General features: G+C 33.7%; 1 protein-coding gene and 1 long non-coding RNA gene across 2 annotated transcripts; one reads left to right on the top strand and one right to left on the bottom strand.

The window, feature by feature from the left end:
- Positions 1-13,358: 13,358 nt before the first annotated feature.
- On the top strand, positions 13,359-14,215 carry LOC121174226 (uncharacterized). Its single transcript, XR_005890121.1, has 4 exons — positions 13,359-13,458; positions 13,636-13,771; positions 13,991-14,031; positions 14,121-14,215. It is a non-coding gene; the product is annotated as an uncharacterized lncRNA (long non-coding RNA).
- Positions 14,216-18,774: 4,559 nt separating this feature from the next.
- Positions 18,775-19,658, bottom strand: LOC106797300 (BTB/POZ and MATH domain-containing protein 4). Its single transcript, XM_014771575.3, has 2 exons — positions 19,248-19,658; positions 18,775-19,087 (listed from the first exon to the last, which is right to left on the bottom strand). The coding sequence occupies exons 1-2, from the start codon at positions 19,471-19,473 to the stop codon at positions 18,984-18,986; spliced, it is 330 nt and encodes a 109-aa protein (XP_014627061.2). The 5' UTR covers positions 19,474-19,658; the 3' UTR covers positions 18,775-18,983.
- Between the last annotated feature and the right edge of the window lie 139 nt (positions 19,659-19,797).

Below are 19,797 nucleotides of genomic sequence, written 5' to 3' on the forward strand. Positions count from 1 at the left end.
TATACTTGAAGAAGTCAAGTCTGTTCATGAAGACTCCATTATCCATTGCCATAGACTTTAAGACCCTTATTTGTTACACAAATGGCCTTAGTTATCTTAAGAATGGGTGATTTAATTTCCAACTAACAAACTTTTAACCCCCTTCTAAATGATAGGCTTAGAATGCAGAAGTAGAAACAACAATCAATTTAATAATGTTCTTTAAACATGTGAGACAAAGTTGATTGCAATAAAATAAATGAGATAAGGGAAGAGAGAAATGCAAACTCGATTTATACTGGTTCGGCCACTCCCCATGCCTACGTCCAGTCCTCAAGCAACCCACTTGAGATTTTTCATTCTCTTTGTAAAATACTTTTACAAAGTCTGAACCATGCAGGGACAACCCATCCCTTGTGTTCAGGAATCCTTACAACTTAAGATACCCTCGGTCCCTTAATCAATCTCTTTGATTAAGAAGAAGAAGAATTCTCTCTTTAAGAGAAGAATATTACAATTGAAGTTCATGGATGAACTCTTAATGGATTTGCAAGTGTTTGCCCATGAGTTGTTGAGAGAGCATTTGGCAATGAAGTTCTCTTGGAATCTCTCTCATTCTTTTTGAAGTCAGACACACACATATATATAGGCCCTTCGTGCCTTTTCAAAATGGTTTGAAGAGATGTGTCTTTTCAAAAAGCTTTTTTTGAATTTTTTCACTGGTAATCGATTTCAGGTTTCTGGTAATCGATTACACAGTTATATTTTAAAGGTTCATGACTTTTGAACTTGAATTTCAAGAGTTTCGTTGCTGGTAATCGATTACAAACATATGGTAATCGATTACATGTTCAAAATTCAAATTCAAAACCCTTTTTAACAACTATTTTTCAAACTTCTCTTCTGGTAATCGATTACACTGCTTGGTAATCAATTACCAGAGCCTTGAATGACTTTGAAACTCTTTGCTTTGAGGCAAGGCTTGATCTTGAAATCTTGAAGCAAGGCTTTGTTTGTTGAACCAATCTTGTATTAATCTTGAAGCAGTGCTTATCCTTTGAAGCGGCCTTGTTTGATTCTTCTTTGGCATCATCAAAATCATGTATACATACATTCACATTATTGAGGTATGGTCTAGAAAACTAGCTGAATACTTAATGTCGAAGGTGTTTGGATGTCTGGCAAACTATCAAATAAGTGAAGGTAAATTGGAGCCCAGAGCCAAAAAGGGATTCTTTATGGGCTATGGAGATGTAGTCAAAGGATTCTGAGTCTAGTCTCCATCTGAAAGAAATGCCATTCTGAGTAAAAATGTCATCTTTTACGAAATCTCTATGCTGCATTCTAAATCTAATGAAGTTTTGGGCAAGGTTGAGGATGTCACTAAACAGGTAGAGTTTGAGAGCTCTATAATAAGAAACTGTAGTGATCAAAAGCAGTTTAAAACACTAGATGAGACTAATCAGGATCTTTAAATGCACCCTCAACATAAGAATTCAACACCAGTTGAGGTGATTAACAAGATGAGTCAAAACCATCCAAAGTAGCCAAAAACCACTACACCCAAAAAGTCACAAAGGCAAATCAAAGCTCTAGAAGATATGGCTTTGATAAAATATCTTATATGCTACAAATAGTAGAAGACATTGATTCATTTGTGTAACATCCCAATTTTTCGTAAATAAATTTAAAAAGCTTTTTAGTAAAAAATAAATAAATAAATAAATATAGAGCAAATAATAGGCTGAGTACCCTAGGTATAAATAGTTATGTTAAGTCAGCTGCCTCCTTTTGGCCTCATTTTCGTTTTTCCCCTTCTCCTCTCAAAACCCTTTCTTTTTCCCGCAGCCCACCAAACCAGTCTCAGAAAAACGACGATCTTGAACCCGTTCACCGTTGGATCGTCATGAAATTTGCGTATCATGTTTGCAACACAATTCTGAGAATTCTCACCGTTGGGAATTTTGATATCATTTCTGAACTGAGAGAAACACCCTTCGCATTGTAGCCTTTTTCTTTCCCGCAGAAACCCAGAGCTGTCTTGGTAAAACTACGATCCCGGTTTCGTTAACCGTTGGATTATTGTGAAATTTGGATATGTTGTTCGAAATGTAATTCGTCACGCTTCAACCGTTGGGATTTGCGAGATAATATACGTGGAGGGAGAAAAAGGAATCGCATGAAGACAGTATAAGTGGAGGTTTCAATCTCTTCTCCGTCTCTCTGACGTTTGGGAATTCTATCGAAGCAGTCGGAGGAATAACTGAAAGAATTTCAGGGAACCGCTAGAGATGTTGCTATCCCTGGCTGAAGACACGTGAGTCCGCTCAGAGGTAAGGGATGAGTTATTCACAGTTGGGGATTAGTGAGAACATGTGTAGGGATCCTTAGAGGATTAAATTGGGGTTTTATTTTGAGATGTTTATTAAATTGCAATTTTTCCTTTATGATTATAAATAAAATATTGATGTCCTAATGAAAATTGCTTGATAAATTGTGTTCTTGATATTTGTATATTTCGACCTATGATTTTGATATAATTGTGTAATATTAGTTAAGGGGTTTTAGTCCTAATGTTGTGATAGTGTTTTATATAAATTGTTATATTGAGGATATGAAATGATGATTCAAATTGTGAGTATGTGATGAATTGTAGAAGAATATGTTGCTTTGAGATTATAATATTGTTATTGAGATTGAGTATAAGTGTAAAGTTGAACATGTGTTAATTTGTGAGATACGTGTAAACATGTGATGGTGGATTGTCACACTATGAGAAGTGAAATTGTGAATGAGTTCTAGTTGTGGATAAGTGTGTAGTTAACACTTGATGTGAAATTACTTGTGTTGTAAGCTATGAATTGTACAATAACCCGACCAGTGTTATCTTGAGAAAAGCGTTGATGCGCAGTGTTAAAGAGAAAATGTAGGTTTCCTATTTAGGAGCCAGTGTTAAATCATAGTGCGATTGTGTTGAACGTGTTTAAAACACGAGTGTAAGGTCGTGGGTATTGTATAATTCATGAGCAGTGTCTGCATGCAAAAATTATTTTAGGGGTTGGACCTGAATCAGGAGGGAGAGGCCCTGACGGACTCTTCGGAGTGTAGGCCTTGGGGGTCACCGGGTTTGAGTGCTCCTTTAAGCCTATGCTGATCTCATATGGTTGGAGCATTCTCGCAAAACATCGTGACCCTGACTGGTCTCCCTATGATCTTACTTAGTGAGAGTGACCTGACAAACTCATTGTGTGGTGTGTCTTGTTATGTACTCCTAAGCGCCCCAGGGTGGTTTTTCACTGACATGGTACCACATTGCATATAGGATTGAGTCTTAGCATAACTGTTGCATATGCTTGCTAATTGATGTGTTATTATATCTTGATCAGAGTGTGGAATTCTTGTGTAATGTGATTGATGATTGAAAAGTGAATTTTGAATGACGAAGTGGTGAAGTTACGTGAGCTATGTTTAAACAAGTGGTATCTCATTTATATAACATGTATATTTAATTGTCTTGTTTCTCTATTAGCTAGGAATGTGATAACTCACTCCCTGTGTGTGGTTGTGTTTGGATCCTGTGATGATCTTGAACTTGTGTTCGGGGGAGCAGAAAATAGGTGGATGACTATGAAGAATCTCATGCTAGAGGACACGGGAACACAACGCTCTGATAGAATGTGACATTAGGATATAGGTTCTATATTAATTATATGAAGCTTAGACGACCTTGTTGAGTCGAGAATACTTTATTATTTATTTGAACAAGTTTGAATATGATGTAAAAGAAAAATGAATGTGAACCTTTTTCCCCTTGAAAGACTTGTAAAAAAAAATGTTTTAAAAATACTTTTAATTAATATTTGAATTTTTTTTATTCCTTATTAGTATATATGTGAGGGGTAGAGGGTGTCACAATTTGAACCAACCACTTATAAGGAAGCAATTTCCTATTCTAAAACCAAGGAGTTGATAGTGGCTATGAATAAAGAGATGGAATCCTTCCAGAAGAACCAGACTTGGAGATTTAGTTGAGCTACCTTGAGTAGCGGGTGCAAGTGGATCTTCAAGAAGAAATTTGGATCATCCACTGAAGAAGTCGTCTGTTATAACGTACGTCTAGTAGCTAAAGGTTCCAGTTAGAAGGAAGGAGTAGACTACAACAAGATATTCTCTCCAATAATTTGATACACCTCCAAACATGTTTTGTTGGCCCTTGTGGAAGCTCTGGACATGGAGTTAGAGCAACTTTATGTCAAAAATTTATTTCTCCATGGAAGACTGGAGGAAGACATTCTAATGCAACAACCTGAAGGTTTTGAGGTGGAAGGAAAGAAAAATTTTGTTTGTAGATAGAAGAGGTCTCTTTATTGGTTAAAGCAATCACCAAGTTAGTGGTATAAGAGATACGATGAGTTTATTGTCTCTCAAGAATGCATCCAAAGTACTTATGGGAATTTGAGATGAAGGACATGGGAGTTGCTGAAAAAATTATGAGCATGGAGATCAAGAACTATCGAGTCGAGAAGAAGCTATTTATGTGTCAAAAGGAATACATTCAGAAAGTAGTGAATCATTTTGGGATGACATCCACAAAAATAATATATACTCCTCTTATAACGTCCATTCGTCTATCTGAATTCTATATTACTTAGTCAGAGTCAAAGAAGAAATACATGTCCTATGTTACTTATGCAAGTGTTGTAGGAAGTCTCATGTACTCTATGGTGTGCACTAGACTGGACCTAGCCCAAACAGTCAATATTGTTGTGAGTAGTTATATGGGTAATCCTGAGATGGAACATTGGCAAGCTGTGAAAAATATATTGAGGTACCTTAAGGGTACAACTAATATTGGAATCATCTTCCATGGAGACATGTCTTGTGCTTTCCCGTTGGTTACTCAAATTCTAACTAAGTTGCAGATTTAGTTGCAAGTAGATCTATGATTGGGTGTGCATTCACCATTGGCATCTCTCTTGTTAGATGGAAGACCATACTTCAGGACACAATGGATTTATCCACTACAAAGGAAGAGTACATGGCTAAGGTAGAAGTAGTAAAGGAAGGCATTTGATTCAAGGGTCTAATTAGCAATCTTGGGGGTCCACAACAAAAGGTTATAATTTCTGTAACAGTGTGAGTGCAATTGATTTAGCCAAGAAAAGGTTATAATTTCTTGTGCGATATCTTTCTTCTCCTTCTATCGTTTACGCTTCCCTATCTGAATAGAATTTCTCAAATCTTCCCAACATTGTGCAATATAATATTACAATTCTTATTTGTTGTGTTTTGATATTCAATAAAAGCATATCAACAAATAATAAATTCTTTCTAGGGAGGCCTATTTTGGCTTATTTATTTGGAACTATTTAACTCTTGGAGTATGTGATGTTTCATTGTTGTTCCATAATGACCTCTTTGTATAACCTTTTATTAATTGGAATTATTTTTTCTCTTAAAAATCAAATATTATTTTGAAATGTTGCATTTGCCTATTGCAATGAAAATTTGTTTATTGAATATTTTATAGAAACATATTGCTATCATGACTGTAACTAACTCATAATCAACAATGCATTCTCCTAGCCCAGGCACAATCCCACATCTATCACAGGTTGGGAATGGAGGTGTAGTGACGGGGACTTGAGCTTGAGCTCCCATGAGTGTTTCAATCTTCAGTGTTAGAGCTTGCATGTGCTTTCCCAATTCAATTTGGGGATCATTTTTCTCCACCTAGTTGATGCCTCTCTTTATAATCCTCTTATCCCTTGAGTTGTTATATGTGCAAAGAGCACTAGTCTTTGGTCCAAATTTCAAGCAAAACAAATGATATATTGATCACAAACCATAAGATTTTTCTTTAAATAGTTTACAGGTTTGCTATTTGATAATTGTATAAGCCATGAATTCCACATAGATCAGTTTGCATTTACAGGCACCAAACATAAACTAGTTAACTAACCAAATCAATTATATATCACAAATAATTAAATATAAACATGCTTAAACATAAGAGAAAAAAGTCAAGCAAAATCAAGGGAAAGGGCTGCTCAAAGTGTGCGAGAATAACAAGTGAAAAAGGGAAATCTGCAAAAAGACAGCCAAAAGGCATGCAGTATATAAAAAGGACAAAAGCAATCTCTCAAAAATAATAAACAGCATTGAGGAAAATCCTAATAATCCAGAAGGGTATAATGTTCAGATAATAGATAAAATTGTCAAAAAACAAGCACCAAGGGGAAAGCAATTACACACTCAGTCAAATTTTCTAGTATGTGTATGGCCAGGTTGAAAAAGAAAAGGCTTTAGCCGGAAAAAAAAAAAACTTAACCTTTTCTGGAGTAATTTCAATGGCTAGAAACCCCTTTCAACTATAGATTAGAATATTCCTTACTGTGTTAAGGGACATCCAAGACTGACAAATTCCAGCATTTGAATCAATTCAAAACATCATTTTAACTACAAAACCAGAATAAAACCCAAGCAATCAAGAAACACCCATTTGAACAAACATAAAAAAGACTCCAAATTCATGGTCCTAGAAACAAGAAACTGAAAAACAAAAAAACCCATTTGTTGTTTTACCCAAAGTTCCTGAAATTGCTTAAAAAGGTGAAAAGCACATATTGTTGAGGTGTCGAGAAGAGAAGTTAGCTGTCACTGTTGAGTGTCGAGAAGTTAGGTTTTCTCTTCTACTACGGGACTTGTGATTTCCACGCGCGTGCAGAAAGAGCTTGGTGAGAACAGGGGTTGATGCACCGTTCTTTGCCACAATGGTGAGGTTCTACGCAGTGGCAGCATTGTCCTTCGCCGCCTGATAGGATTCTCCACAGTGGTGGTATTGTTCTTCGTCGTCGTGATGGGGTTCTCTGCGGTGGTAGCGTTGTTCTTTGCCTCTGTGATGGGGTTTTCCGTGGTGGTGGTGCTGTTCTTTGTTGCCGTGATGGGGCTCTCCTCAGTGGTTTTTGCATTAGTGTAGCAGAAGTGCAGAACAGCAAAAGCCAAGATCCAATAGAGGTAAACGAAAATGACAAATGAGTGAAGTAGGTTATTTTAAAATGCCAGTCTTTAAAATAAGTTAACTTTACAACTATTTTTATGTAAAAATCAAGTTATTGAAAATACCTATAACTACAAAACTAGTTATATTTATATAACTACTTTTAAATAACCAGATATTATATACCTGGTTATTAGTAACTATGGGAATTTTTTCAAAACCCCGGTTAATTTTTAGAATCTATAGTTATTAAATACAAAGACAATCTTTTTTATTCAAATTATAATAAAGTATTTCTTGTTTTTTATCATGTGTGAGAACTAAGAGAAAATTAAATGTGTTAACAGTAGTGTAAATATGTTTTATAGAATCATCAAATCACAAAAATATATATATATATATATATATATATATATATATATATATATGATAAGTTTGTTTGTTTTGATGATAACTACCTTGAAAGTCATGCAAAAGAATATTTTTAATTGATCATTGACAATGTAAAAACTTTTAAACTGGCAGTCTATGCTATCCACATATTAAATTTGTTAGTAAGATGTAATATTTTATCTCAAATCAATAACTAATAATTTAAATATATTAAATAAAAGTAATGCATTAAATGACTTAGCTTAGTTGTTCTTATCCACATCTGGACCGAATTTAAAATTAAAAGAATGTACACCAAATAAAAAGTGGGTAATGTACTAAATGTATAATGATGTCCCCATTGGCTGCTTTGGAAAGACACGGATTACAAAACACACAATCCTGCTAGTCTCGCTGATAACATCAAATAGAAAAACTTATTTCCACCATAATAGCTTTCAAAGCTTTATAATGAGTAATTGTGCCAATGCACCCTGAATATACATCTTACCATCCCTCTCACACTTCTAATTATTTCCACCGCACGAAATCTGCACTATAAAGTCCATCACCACCTCTTGTATTCACCAAATAGACTATTAGACCCAGAGGTCCAAGACTGACCCTAATCACACTTTATAATTATTTTTTTTTTCGTGTTGGCATATTTCCTTTTTCTAAACTTTTTGTGCTCTTTTTGTTTGTGGTAGATCCATGAGCCAGAAAACAAAATCCCATTCGTGGGCCTTCGTTGCAGATCTACTTGGTTGGAATTCATTGACATGTCTTATATTTCTTTGCCCTCTCTTTTATGCTTTGTCTTACCCTTTGCGGTAACCATGGCCAATAAACATCTTCAACGATCATGATTTCATTGATTAATTAAATAAGGTAAAAGTTCTAATTCTTTCGTTATTCTAAATTGAGTTATTTAATTGTCACAATTACATGATTAATTTGTATTCTCCTTAAAAGTCATGGTCGATACCCACACGAATTGATTTATTGCATATCTACACCAATGTCTTTGTTAGTTCAAGGAAGAACCCACACAAATAAGATCTTTTTAGGAACATTTTGAGAGAGAAGTAGATTAGTTAGGCAATTTATGTTTGGTAAACAAGGTACAAAATGTATCACCAATTTTTCCAAATCATTTAATACTTTACAAAGCAACCACAGTTGTTAGAGTACTCGTAATTTCTTTCAAGCCACTCACCATAATTATTGTTGGTACCAACAAATGGTTTATCCAAGTGGTACTAGACAGAGATTCCTTAAGCATGTGGTCAAAGATTTGAGTCTTCACCGATGCGTGTGGAGAAAATCTTGTTGAGAGGGGCATCCCACGTATGTTTTCCAACAGGTCCCTTGGACGAGATTAAAATCCTCTTGGTTGGCTGATATCCTTCTTTGTTATCATATACAACAAAAAATAATTGTCTAGAAAACTTATTTCCCATCCCCTGTTAGTAGTAGTAAAAGTAGGTAGTGTTTCTGGTACAGGAATAAACATGCAATATACTTTATCTTTATTCCAACTGCTCTTCTCATAATTGGTGTGGCTATACTAATAATATCTCGTATGTAATCTAAAAGGCTAAACTATCGTATTTGTTTAAAATATATGCTAGTAGCAGATTTTATTAACATCCAAATTAAGTTGTGAATTTATTGGCATTATTTTGAGATTGTGTGGAACAATTAGAAACTCGAATTGAAATACTTAATCTTTCTAGTTAGACCAAACTCATGATTTTTGTTAGATGGGTCTAGCTTCTGGTTCTACATCCATACCAGAAAGTATTCGCACAGAGAGTCTTGAGGTGTATTTCGGCAATTACACAATGATAAAGATGGAAAAAAGTTCAGGGTTTCCGGTGTTATTTGGTGGTGAAAATTCAAACCCTCCTGATGATGGTGGCAAAGACAAGATTCTGGGGCTGCAACTTAGTGCAAGACTTCAAAACAATGGTCTCAAAGATAAGATATTTCAAGGGTTGGAACCTATTGCAAGACTTCAACACCGCACCAGAGGTTTAAGACATTTAACTAGGATACATGGTGTGGATTTGACGAACGAAACTCAGGATACATGCCCCAAGAGATCTATAAAGAAAGAAATATATGAAGAGGTGCTGGGAATTTCTTATTCCACGGTGAGTCAATCAGAGAAGGTTGTGGCACATGATCTGAAAAAGAGCCACATTCTGGTGCAATAAAGACCATGTCAGCTAGCAGGAAGCTGAACACAGGAAAAAAAACTGTGCTTTCGTGGATGATTGAAACTGGAACAATACTACAACATGAGAAGGTTCATGCGAAAATGACACAACAGTATTAACGAATGATGGTTATCTGTTATAGATTGCATATATAAAATGGAGAATATTGACGAGTACTGCTATGCTCCTTGTTTCGTTTGCATCAGTCGTGGCTATTGTCCTTGCTTTCATATCAGTTTATCATTTGAATAACGATTCTTCATTTGTGGGAAAGGAAATGAGATGTGTGTGTAGAAGAGAGGGATAGAAAAGAAAATAATATTTCCATATTATAATAATTGAAATTATGACAATATATATATATATATATATATATATATATATATATATATATATATATATAACTTCTTTTTCATAAAATTTGTTTTCATCTGTAGGAGGATTATGAAGATGGAGATGAATTGTGAAGCTGGATTTATGTGCGCACAAGTCTCACGTACAGTGCATCAAACGGGTGGTTCATGCACAGGAACCAATACCCAGGCTGCAAACAAAAAACAAATTATGCTGACTATGAAAATTTTGAAAATGAAGATTATCTTATTTGTAATTTCAGTCTTTAGGCTTCCATTATTTCAGTTCAGTTCAATATACATACCTATATTTGTTTCATTCCCCTCTATGTCAGTTTCCCTCCCACACCAACACACCTACTCTCAATTCACTATCCTTTATCTATCACAATCTCAAAAACTCACTCTATATCTCTTTAACATTTAGCACCAAAAATTCATTCTGTTTCATATAATATTTTTAAGGTTTTCTTTTAAATAAATATTGCTCAACTCGAACATATGTGAAGAATTATGAACATAATTTCGAGTTGATAAACATAAAAGACACTATGATGTTTCGAAAGTGTCAAGAATAAAGGAATTTGGTAGGGAACTTTGCTGAATCATTTTAGAATTTTATAAGGCCCAATGAAACACATAGTAAGTTTGTAAGACTTGAGGGTCCTACCAACTTCAGTCCATGCCCAGAAACACATAATAGCCCATTTGAATATTATGCAAAATGTACCAATATCAAGATTATCAATCCTAGGAATCATGTTGTCAACACATCAAAATAAATGGATTTAGTATGTTTTTAATACATTAATTAATCAATTTAATTTGAAATTTGTGATATATGTACATTTATATGGTATTCAAACACAGAAAATATTTTTAATTCAAATTATAATAAAATATTTCTTTTTTTTTGTTATACATAACAGTGAATGCTAAATACACTCAAGAATTAATTCATATCAATTTTGGATATTATTTAATGTCTTAAATATATTTTATATCCCTAATAAATTTTTTCTTTGCATTGATTTCCTAATAAAATCAAAATTCTATTTTTGGTCCTTGATAATTTGTTTTACCACTTTTAAATTAGAAAATTTTTTGTTTGCTCCCTGCTAAATTACTGAATTTTTTAGTCTTAACTAAGAAAACAGAAAAAAAATACAAGAAAATAAACACAAAATTTGTTAATTTATCAGGGACTATAAAAAGTTCTAAGGACAAAATTAAAATTTTTGTTTAATTAAGGACTCAACGAAAAAGAAAAGTTTATTAAAGAACAAACACAAAAATTAGATATTTATTAGGAATCAAAAATAGATTTATACCTTTTTATTTAATTGAAAAATACAATATACTTTTAGAAACTCATTAAATAGAATACTATATCTCAAATTAAGAACTGATAATTTAAACACATTAAATAAATGGAGTGCATTACATGGGTGAGTTTAGTTGTTGGTTTTCTCTAGATCTCAACCCAATTTCAAATTGAAAGAACATACATCGAATAAAAAGTGGGTCATGTACCTATAATGACATTCCATTGGCTAGTTCGAAAAGACGAGGATTGCCAAAAAAAATTATTCTGAGTTGTTGATAACATCAAATCAAACGATTTATATTTCTTTGTGCTAGTCCCGTTGGATCGCCGTGTAGGTTTCTAAAGCTTTATAATGCACACCTTCCATCTACATCTTAGTATCACTCTAACACCTGCAATATTCCTACCACATGAAATCTACACTATAAAGTGCATCATCTCCTCTTGTTCTCACCAAATAGGTTATTAGACCCAGAGGTCTAAGACTGACTTTGTCCACACTTTATAATTATTTTTTATCGTGTTTGTATCTTTTTGTGTATGCTAGATCCGTGAGTCAAGAAACAAAACCCCATTCATGGACCTCCATTGCAGATCTACTCAGATGGAATTTGTTGACCATGTCTCATATTTCTTTGCCCTCTCTTTTATGCTTTGCCGTATCGTTTGTTCTAACCATGGCCAATAAACATCTTCAACGACCATGATTTCGTTGATTAACTATATAAGGTAAAATTTCTACCTCTTTTGTTATTGTAAATTAACTCATTTATTAATAACAATTACATGATTAATTTGTATCGTCACTAAAAGACATGGTGAATACCCACACTAATCGATTTGATGTAGATCTAGTCATCTCTTTGCTAAATAGTTGGGGGAAGAATCCATACGTATTAGATATTTTGAGAAACTTATCAAGATAGAATTATATTTAGGTAGACAATATATTGTTGGTAAATGAGAATCAATTTTTTACCAAGGTACAAAATGTGTCACCAAATTTCCAAATCATCTAATACTTTACAAAGTAACCATCATTGTTATAGTACCCACGATTTCTTTCAAGCTGCTCACCATAATTATTGTTGGTACCAAGAAATGGTTTATCCAAGTGGTACTAGACACGAATCCCTTAAGCATGTAGTAAAGGGTTTGAATCCTGACGAATGCATATATGGAGAAAATCTTGTTGAGAGGGAGATCCCACTTATGAGTGCCAACAGGTCCCTTGGAGGATATTAAAATCCCCTTGGCCAGAAGCAGATATACTTATTTGCAATCGTATGCAACAACAACAATTATTGTTGAGAAGTCTTACAGTCATTGCGAATAGCCAATTAGCCGCCAACAAAATGATGTTATTTTAAGAGTTTATTCTTCTGTGAAATCATTTTAAGATTTGTCATATATGCTATTGTTTTGCCATTATTTTCATTTCATTTTTACCTTCTGTAGACAAGATTTTGCAAGAAATTGATGTTGTATCCTATAGAGTGCTTGGCTAACTTCTTTTTGGCACTATCAGAATATTCTATAAAAAGGTTGAATATGTGCTTGAAGATTGTAACGAGGTTCTCGTCAAAATCAACAAATTTGTCGTCAACAAAGAAGGCTTAGTATGTGTGGAAACGTTGTGTATGCCTGTTACTAAACCAGAAAGATTTGAGTTGGATGCTTTTGTGTTAGATGAACCTGAAGATGCTGGCAGGTATGCTTTTATTAGGTTAGACTTCAGAAGCTTAATGATTATGTAATTTTCTTCATACTGCTTCTCTGGAAGAAATTATGCTTAGAGACAAAGATATTAGAATTGTTTCACTATTTTACTTTTATAGTAAATGTAATCTTATTCTATTGTTTGAGTAATACACTTTTAAGTGAAACAAAATTTGTGTGTAAAACTGAGGGATTTGGGCTGTTTTCTAAGGAGAAGGTATGCATTCCATAATAATTATAAGTGGTACAAGAATAATGTTTCTTCCATTTTATCTATGCAAGTATTTTTTTTTTATTGTTTATCTTCAGCTCTTTACTAATACTAGTATATGCTGTTTAATTTCAAGGTATATAGTTAGAAAGAGCATAAAGAGTGCAAAAGACATAGTTCGTTTCCCTTTCCAACAGAATGCCACCATACTTTACTTATTGCACACTGTGTACAGAGGCAGAGAGAATCTCCCATTACTTACTGTGCACTATGTAAGTTTGATTTGATCACCTTTCTTTTTCTTTTTGTTTATAAGCTCTTCTATCTTTACTAACACTGTTTTTCTCCATGTTCTTCCTCTGACCTTCAACTCCTATTCTCAAAATAAAATGAAAATGCGTAATTCCCTTAAGCTGTTGGCACTCCCCTAATCCCTTCTCAATCCTCAGGTTGCCTTGAAATTGTGGAAACTCCAAGGATGTTAGATGTACCTGAATCTCAGGATTTTGACATTCCAATTTTTATTGAGATAAAATCCTTTTGGAATCTCCCGAAACAAATGAAGTGCCTCATTTGATGGATGAGGTAAAGAATAACTAAATGATGAAAATACTCTTTGACATTCTAACAGGCACACTATGAGTGGTTAGCAATACATTCATAATTGTCTCCACGCAAACTCGCATAAAGAAAAACCATATTGTTGTTTGATCTAGGAACTTTGAATTGGTATGAAACTTTAGATTCTAAGATAGAGGAAACTTATCCTAGTACTAACCCTTTGTTTCATTATGTCTGTCTCAGGAAACAAATTCATGTGGAACTATATAACCAATCAGAATTATGTAAGAACCCTTGCAAATCTCCAGTTAAGTTTTATTAAATTCTATGTTTTGCTTAATAGTGCATGATTTCTTTATTTTTTTCTCTTTAGTAGCTGGCTTTGGAAAGTTGTCAGTTTGATTATTGCTTACAAGATTGGCTTATGATGGTCTTCTTTAATGATGTACCGGAAAGTTGCAAGTTGCCTACTTCAGAGTTTTCTGTGTGCAAGAAAACAAAGAGCTGTGTGCAAGAAAACAAAGAGAGGAGGACATTGTAAACTTTTCACAAGTTTTTGTAGGCCAGGCACGGAAAGAATCTGCACTGCTATTTAACGAAAAGTTTGGTGACTAATTTTCTTATGGCAGTGATGCAGAAACTTGAGTTATGTTTTCTTGTCTTACTACTCTGCTTTTTCTGTAGATGACATACTTTGTTAAAGGATGAAAAATTGTTCTTCGTAACTATCAATTCTACTTTTATCTGAGTGATGATAACAGGAAAATGTGGAATTGTAGTTGTCCAGTCGGTTTGTTTGTCAAACAATAATGATGTACTTCTATAACTTTTTTTAGGGTGATCGATGCCCTTTCAGTTAATGGATCAACTTTGTCTGATTGGAATATAAGTATATCAATCTCCAATGCAACGTGGAACTTATGTTAGTCCTTTTGCTCTTTCTTAGCAATCATATTTTGTAGCAGCAGAATAATTCAAGCATGCTTAATTATGAACTTCTTATGTGATAGCCTACCAAAAAGTATATTCATCTTAATGCTATAATTTGTATCAATTAATTCCTTTTAAGTTATCCTTAACTGTATATTCTCATACCTGTACAGCCTCAGGATTTTTCTTGTTCCGGTGTGATTCACTTGAGGTATTACAGACATCAAGAAAATAAGAAAATAAGCAGGGAATGAAGGAAGACAAAAAGAAAGAGTGTATAATGGAAAAAGACAGGGACATCATGATAAAAAAAAAAAAGTAGTCATTGATATTTAAAAGAAATTAATTTATCTGACAGACACAATATCCTTTCCCATGATGGGAGACATATTACACTCTTCCACAATAGCCTTGATATACCCATGGACCAAACTCATTAAATCTGTGAGTTAGCCAGATTAGGCTAGGAAAAAAACCACATTGAATGCTCTACTTGTTTTAAGGCTTGTGGCACATCCTGATTATTGGTTAAACCAATGGTGTACAAGCTATGACCCTTACGTACATACCTATGGTTATTATATTTGGTATCTAGACATTTAAAAATATCATGATATCGGTCCTTTAATTTCTTTCCCCTCGTTAGTCACTCAATAATTTAATTTTCTAGTAAATTATTTTGCCAATATTTTAAAAAGGAATTCTTGTTCATATTTATCCTATTTGACTCAAATACGATTGTTTTAGGTGAGAGATACAAGGGATATTGAAAAAGAAAGTTAAAAAGTAAAAGAAGACTAATAACAAAAAAGTAAGAGGCTTATTTAGTAACAAATTAAAATTTTGAAAACTTCTTTAAAAGATAAATAGTTTAAAACATCTTTCTAGAAATAGTTTAAACTTCTTTGAATAGATTCTCAAGTCTACTTTAGGCCTAAATATGCTTTTGGTCCCTGTAAATTATTGTTTTTCTGGTTCCTGTAAGTTCATTTTTCTAATTTTAGTCCTTGTTCGCTCTTTTTCAATTTTTGTTTCTGTAAGATATTGTGCTCTTTTTTTGTTCCTACTGTAAGATATTTTGTTCATTTTTGAAAAACATAAACTTACAAGGATTAAAAATGAGCAAAAAACTTATAGGAACCAAAATTTGAAAAGCATAAACTTATTATAAGGACTAAAATTAGAAAAATGAACACAATGACCAAATATCAAAAAACACAAACTTAAAAGGACCAAGAACATATTTAGGCCTCTACTTATTATATGAATTTTCCATAAGGAACAAATTTTGAGCCAAAACAACAAGCACACTTCCATTCTCACTTCTTTTTATTTTTCCTGTCAACTTGTATGATTTTTCTTATTTTTTAATTTTATCCAAATCACTTGGTTCTTTTTATATAATTTTTGTCTATATGCCAAGGAAATTCAGTAAAAAGTTCAGCTTAAAATTCACAGTGACAAATTCCCAGTAATTTTTAAAAGTTCGTATGTTCAAGCTGCCAGCACCAGCGATTTCAGACTTTGAAAATTTTTTAAGCATGGTATATTGATTTCCTTTGGTTTACTTTCAACTTTCCTATGTATGTTAAATTCACTAGGCCTATTTACCACAACTTTAGGAGTTCAACATTCACTTAGGATCAAAATTTCAGCCAGCAATTCAATCACCAAAACTCAAATTCACAATAGACACAATCATAAGGAAACCTAAAAGTTCAAGAACATGTTAAGGACTAATTAACATGCAAGATTTGACTCAAATCAAATTATAGGCTAAAAAAATTTCATACACTCATGAACAAATGAGTTAGACAAAGAAACAAGAAAAATAAAATTCAACACAACATAAGGAATCTTACGTGACAAGTTTCATGACTAGACATGACTTTTATGACAAAACTACAATAGGTGAATATGTCATTCTAGATTTTTGAGGTTTTCTTCTACTTTAATGTTTTTGTAAGAATTTTATGGTTTAGGTTTCAGCCAAAAAAATTGACAATATAAAACTCAAAGGAACCTAAACTCAACACAATTCATGGGTCAAGAACAAGAACAAGGAATTTGAACCATAGAAAATCAAATCTAGCTTCTATAGCAAGCTTAATCGGTGGAACTTCTAAAAAATTATGTTAACAACATTCAGCACAAGACACGTGAGGAGATACATGGAGAGAAACGAAGAAACAACAATGGAGGAGAAAGTAAAGCTGAAAATTAGTGGAGGTTTAAGGAGCACCTACTTGAAGCTCTTGTGCTCTGATACCACTTGTTGGAAGCTTGCTTATGAAGCTTCTATGGAGGCTGGATCTTTGAGCTTCAATAAGGTCCTTCAATGGTGATTTTTAGCCATGGAATTGCAGCGAAAGATAAAGGAGAAGAGGTTAGAGGAGACGTCATCCACTAGAGAATAAGTCATGGAAGGAGAAGCTTCACCACCAAGAGAGTGGCTTGGATAAGAAGCTTAAAGAGGAAGCTTCAATGGAGGAAGAGAATACCAGAGAGAGAGCCATGGAATTGCAGCGAAAGATAAAGCAGAAGAGGTTAGAGGAGACGTCATCCCCTAGAGAATAAGTCATGGAAGGAGAAGCTTCACCACCAAAGTTACGACAAATGTTACTTTGAAGATGTTATATAGGTTTTTTCAATGCCACCTGGTTAATAGGAACAAATAAAGATTCAAAACAACAAAGAAGGTTGAAAAGGAAAAAAGAAAACAAGATGGAAATTACGAAAACATAGGAAGAGGATATGATGTAAGTTAACAAGATTCAATGATGGTGGGAATAGATGTGATTCGGGAACCTACCAGCCAAGGAGAGATTTTGTTTAGAATTTGTAAAACGGACGGTACAGAAGAAGGGCTTAGATTCCTCAACATTTTGAGGCCATGTAGGGTGTAAAACATATGTTCCCTTCACAATGCAAACATATCAGGATATACTCGTGAAGATACTGATGAGTTCATTTTTTGTAGCTACAATGGACACAACTGGGTATCTTCCAAGGTAGAATGGTTTCATCAGTAAAGAACACTGCAAAGTGAATCTGAAGTTATTCCTTTCTTGAAAGCATCAATAAGTGACAGTTTTTTCAATCTTGAAATCAGATTTTACCTTTTATTTTAATTTTGTATTTTTTAAACTTTTAGATAACAAATAATTATGAAAACAATCTTAGTATTGTACACCAAAATATTTAGGACAAAAAATCTATTTTTTTTAAATGTAAATTAATTATTTCAGGGTATTAAAGAAATTTTATACATTTAATTAAAATAAAATCTCAATTTTCTCTCCTCCATAATTCATGTATCCTATTTCTCTCTCCTTAGTGATCACGTTCTCGGTTCCTGTATATCCTTTCTCTCTTCTCTGTATCTCACGTTCTTGTACATATCCCATTTCTCCCACCTTGCCACCATGGACATGCCACTGGCTGCAGCATCATCAACTTAAAGTCCACTATGTGGTCTGCCTGCATCAGTATCATCTCCGTCATGTCCTTGAACATTAATTCTCTGTTGCTGCTCATCAGCTGATGAAAAAAGAAAAAACTAAGAGGGGGTAGAAGTTTCTGACTGTTCAGAGTTGGAAACTGCACAAACTGAGCAATGCCGGTGTGACGAAAAATGGTTATGACCAGCGATTGTACCCGCTGGTTGCGGTGGTAAAACCTGTGGGTGAGAGTAGAGAGAGAGTGCAAGTAAAGCAGAGTAGAAAAATAGATAGATGAAAGAAGCAAGAATACTCATGGTGAGTGCAAAATTTTGCTGCTGAATTGCAAAGATAGTCACGAACTGATGGTGGATGGAGCTTGAATAGTTTACTAGGTGAGGGAGACAAAGAAATTTGGAAATTTTGGATGAAACTTGAAGATGTGGTAACATACGAGAGAGAAAGATACCTTTGGCCTAATTATAGAGAAATTGTGTGAAATGTATTTCCAAAAGAAAGGACAAAGGGTTGAGAATCTCTATCACATGCATGCTGATTTGTAATAGTGAGCCACAAATTCATTAACATGAATTTTAAATGTAACACGGGGAAAAAAAACTAAGAAAATACTCTTTATAATCACATACCACATTTTAATTTAGACATATAAAATAGAGACATTATAGAAGAATGTAATTTCAATTCATTTATAAAGTAACATAATATAATATATAAAAAGATTACTGCAAAACTATATATATAATCTTGTTTTATATTTTTCTGGTCTCTTCCAACCTTGGATCTTAGGTCGTCACTCCTCTAAACTAGACCTTGGATTAAGAACATACAATTTAGTATTTTCCCTCTCAACTAAATTCTTTCTCGCATCCTACTCCAGTCTTTAGCAGTTCTGATTGCAGTAATGGGCAATTTTTCTTAAGATACTCAAAACCATCAGAATGCATCACGGCTGCAATAGACATAATAATGAAAGAAATGATATGAGAATCAACTGTCAACTAACAAATAATGTAGACACCAAAATGATGAAAATATATTACAAGCTAAGAAGTAATTGGCTATGAACTCAAATGTAGAGTTGGGTTTGAAAGTTAAGCATGGAAACTCACCATCAAAGTTTTCAGCAGAAAATTTTTGACAGATGGACTTCAAGTGGGTAGCACAATAACGATCAGCAAGAGCAAAAATATAGGCAACAGAATCTACAGATATGTCTTTACAAAGTATAGATTCACACATCAACATTAGTCTTGGCAAACCATACTTTTCTCCAGCAGCTAACAACTTTGCTATAAATGATTCAGACAACGAAGGAAAGAATGACGAATCCAACATAAAGAGCTCTTCATCTTCCAAAAGAGTGTCTCTATAAACAAAATGAAGTAAAGCCTGCTCAACATAGAACACGATTAAAATTAGATAACCAACCAAACGATAGGCCCGATTTTAACTGAATTAAATAGCATATATCTTGTGTGGAACAAAAAACAGCTACAAAGGTATAGAGAAAAAGAGGAACTTTTAATGAATGTGACACATTGAAAACCTTAGGTTCCATGTCAATAACAACTATCTCCTGATCATCATTCTTCATAGCATTAAAAAATTGAGTTTCATACATGGTTGATCGATTAGCCAAAACAAGCTTATGAGCATGAA

The sequence above is a fragment of the Glycine max genome, chromosome 19 (assembly GCF_000004515.6).
Source record: "Glycine max cultivar Williams 82 chromosome 19, Glycine_max_v4.0, whole genome shotgun sequence".
In the NCBI taxonomy this organism is placed as follows: Eukaryota; Viridiplantae; Streptophyta; class Magnoliopsida; order Fabales; family Fabaceae; genus Glycine; species Glycine max.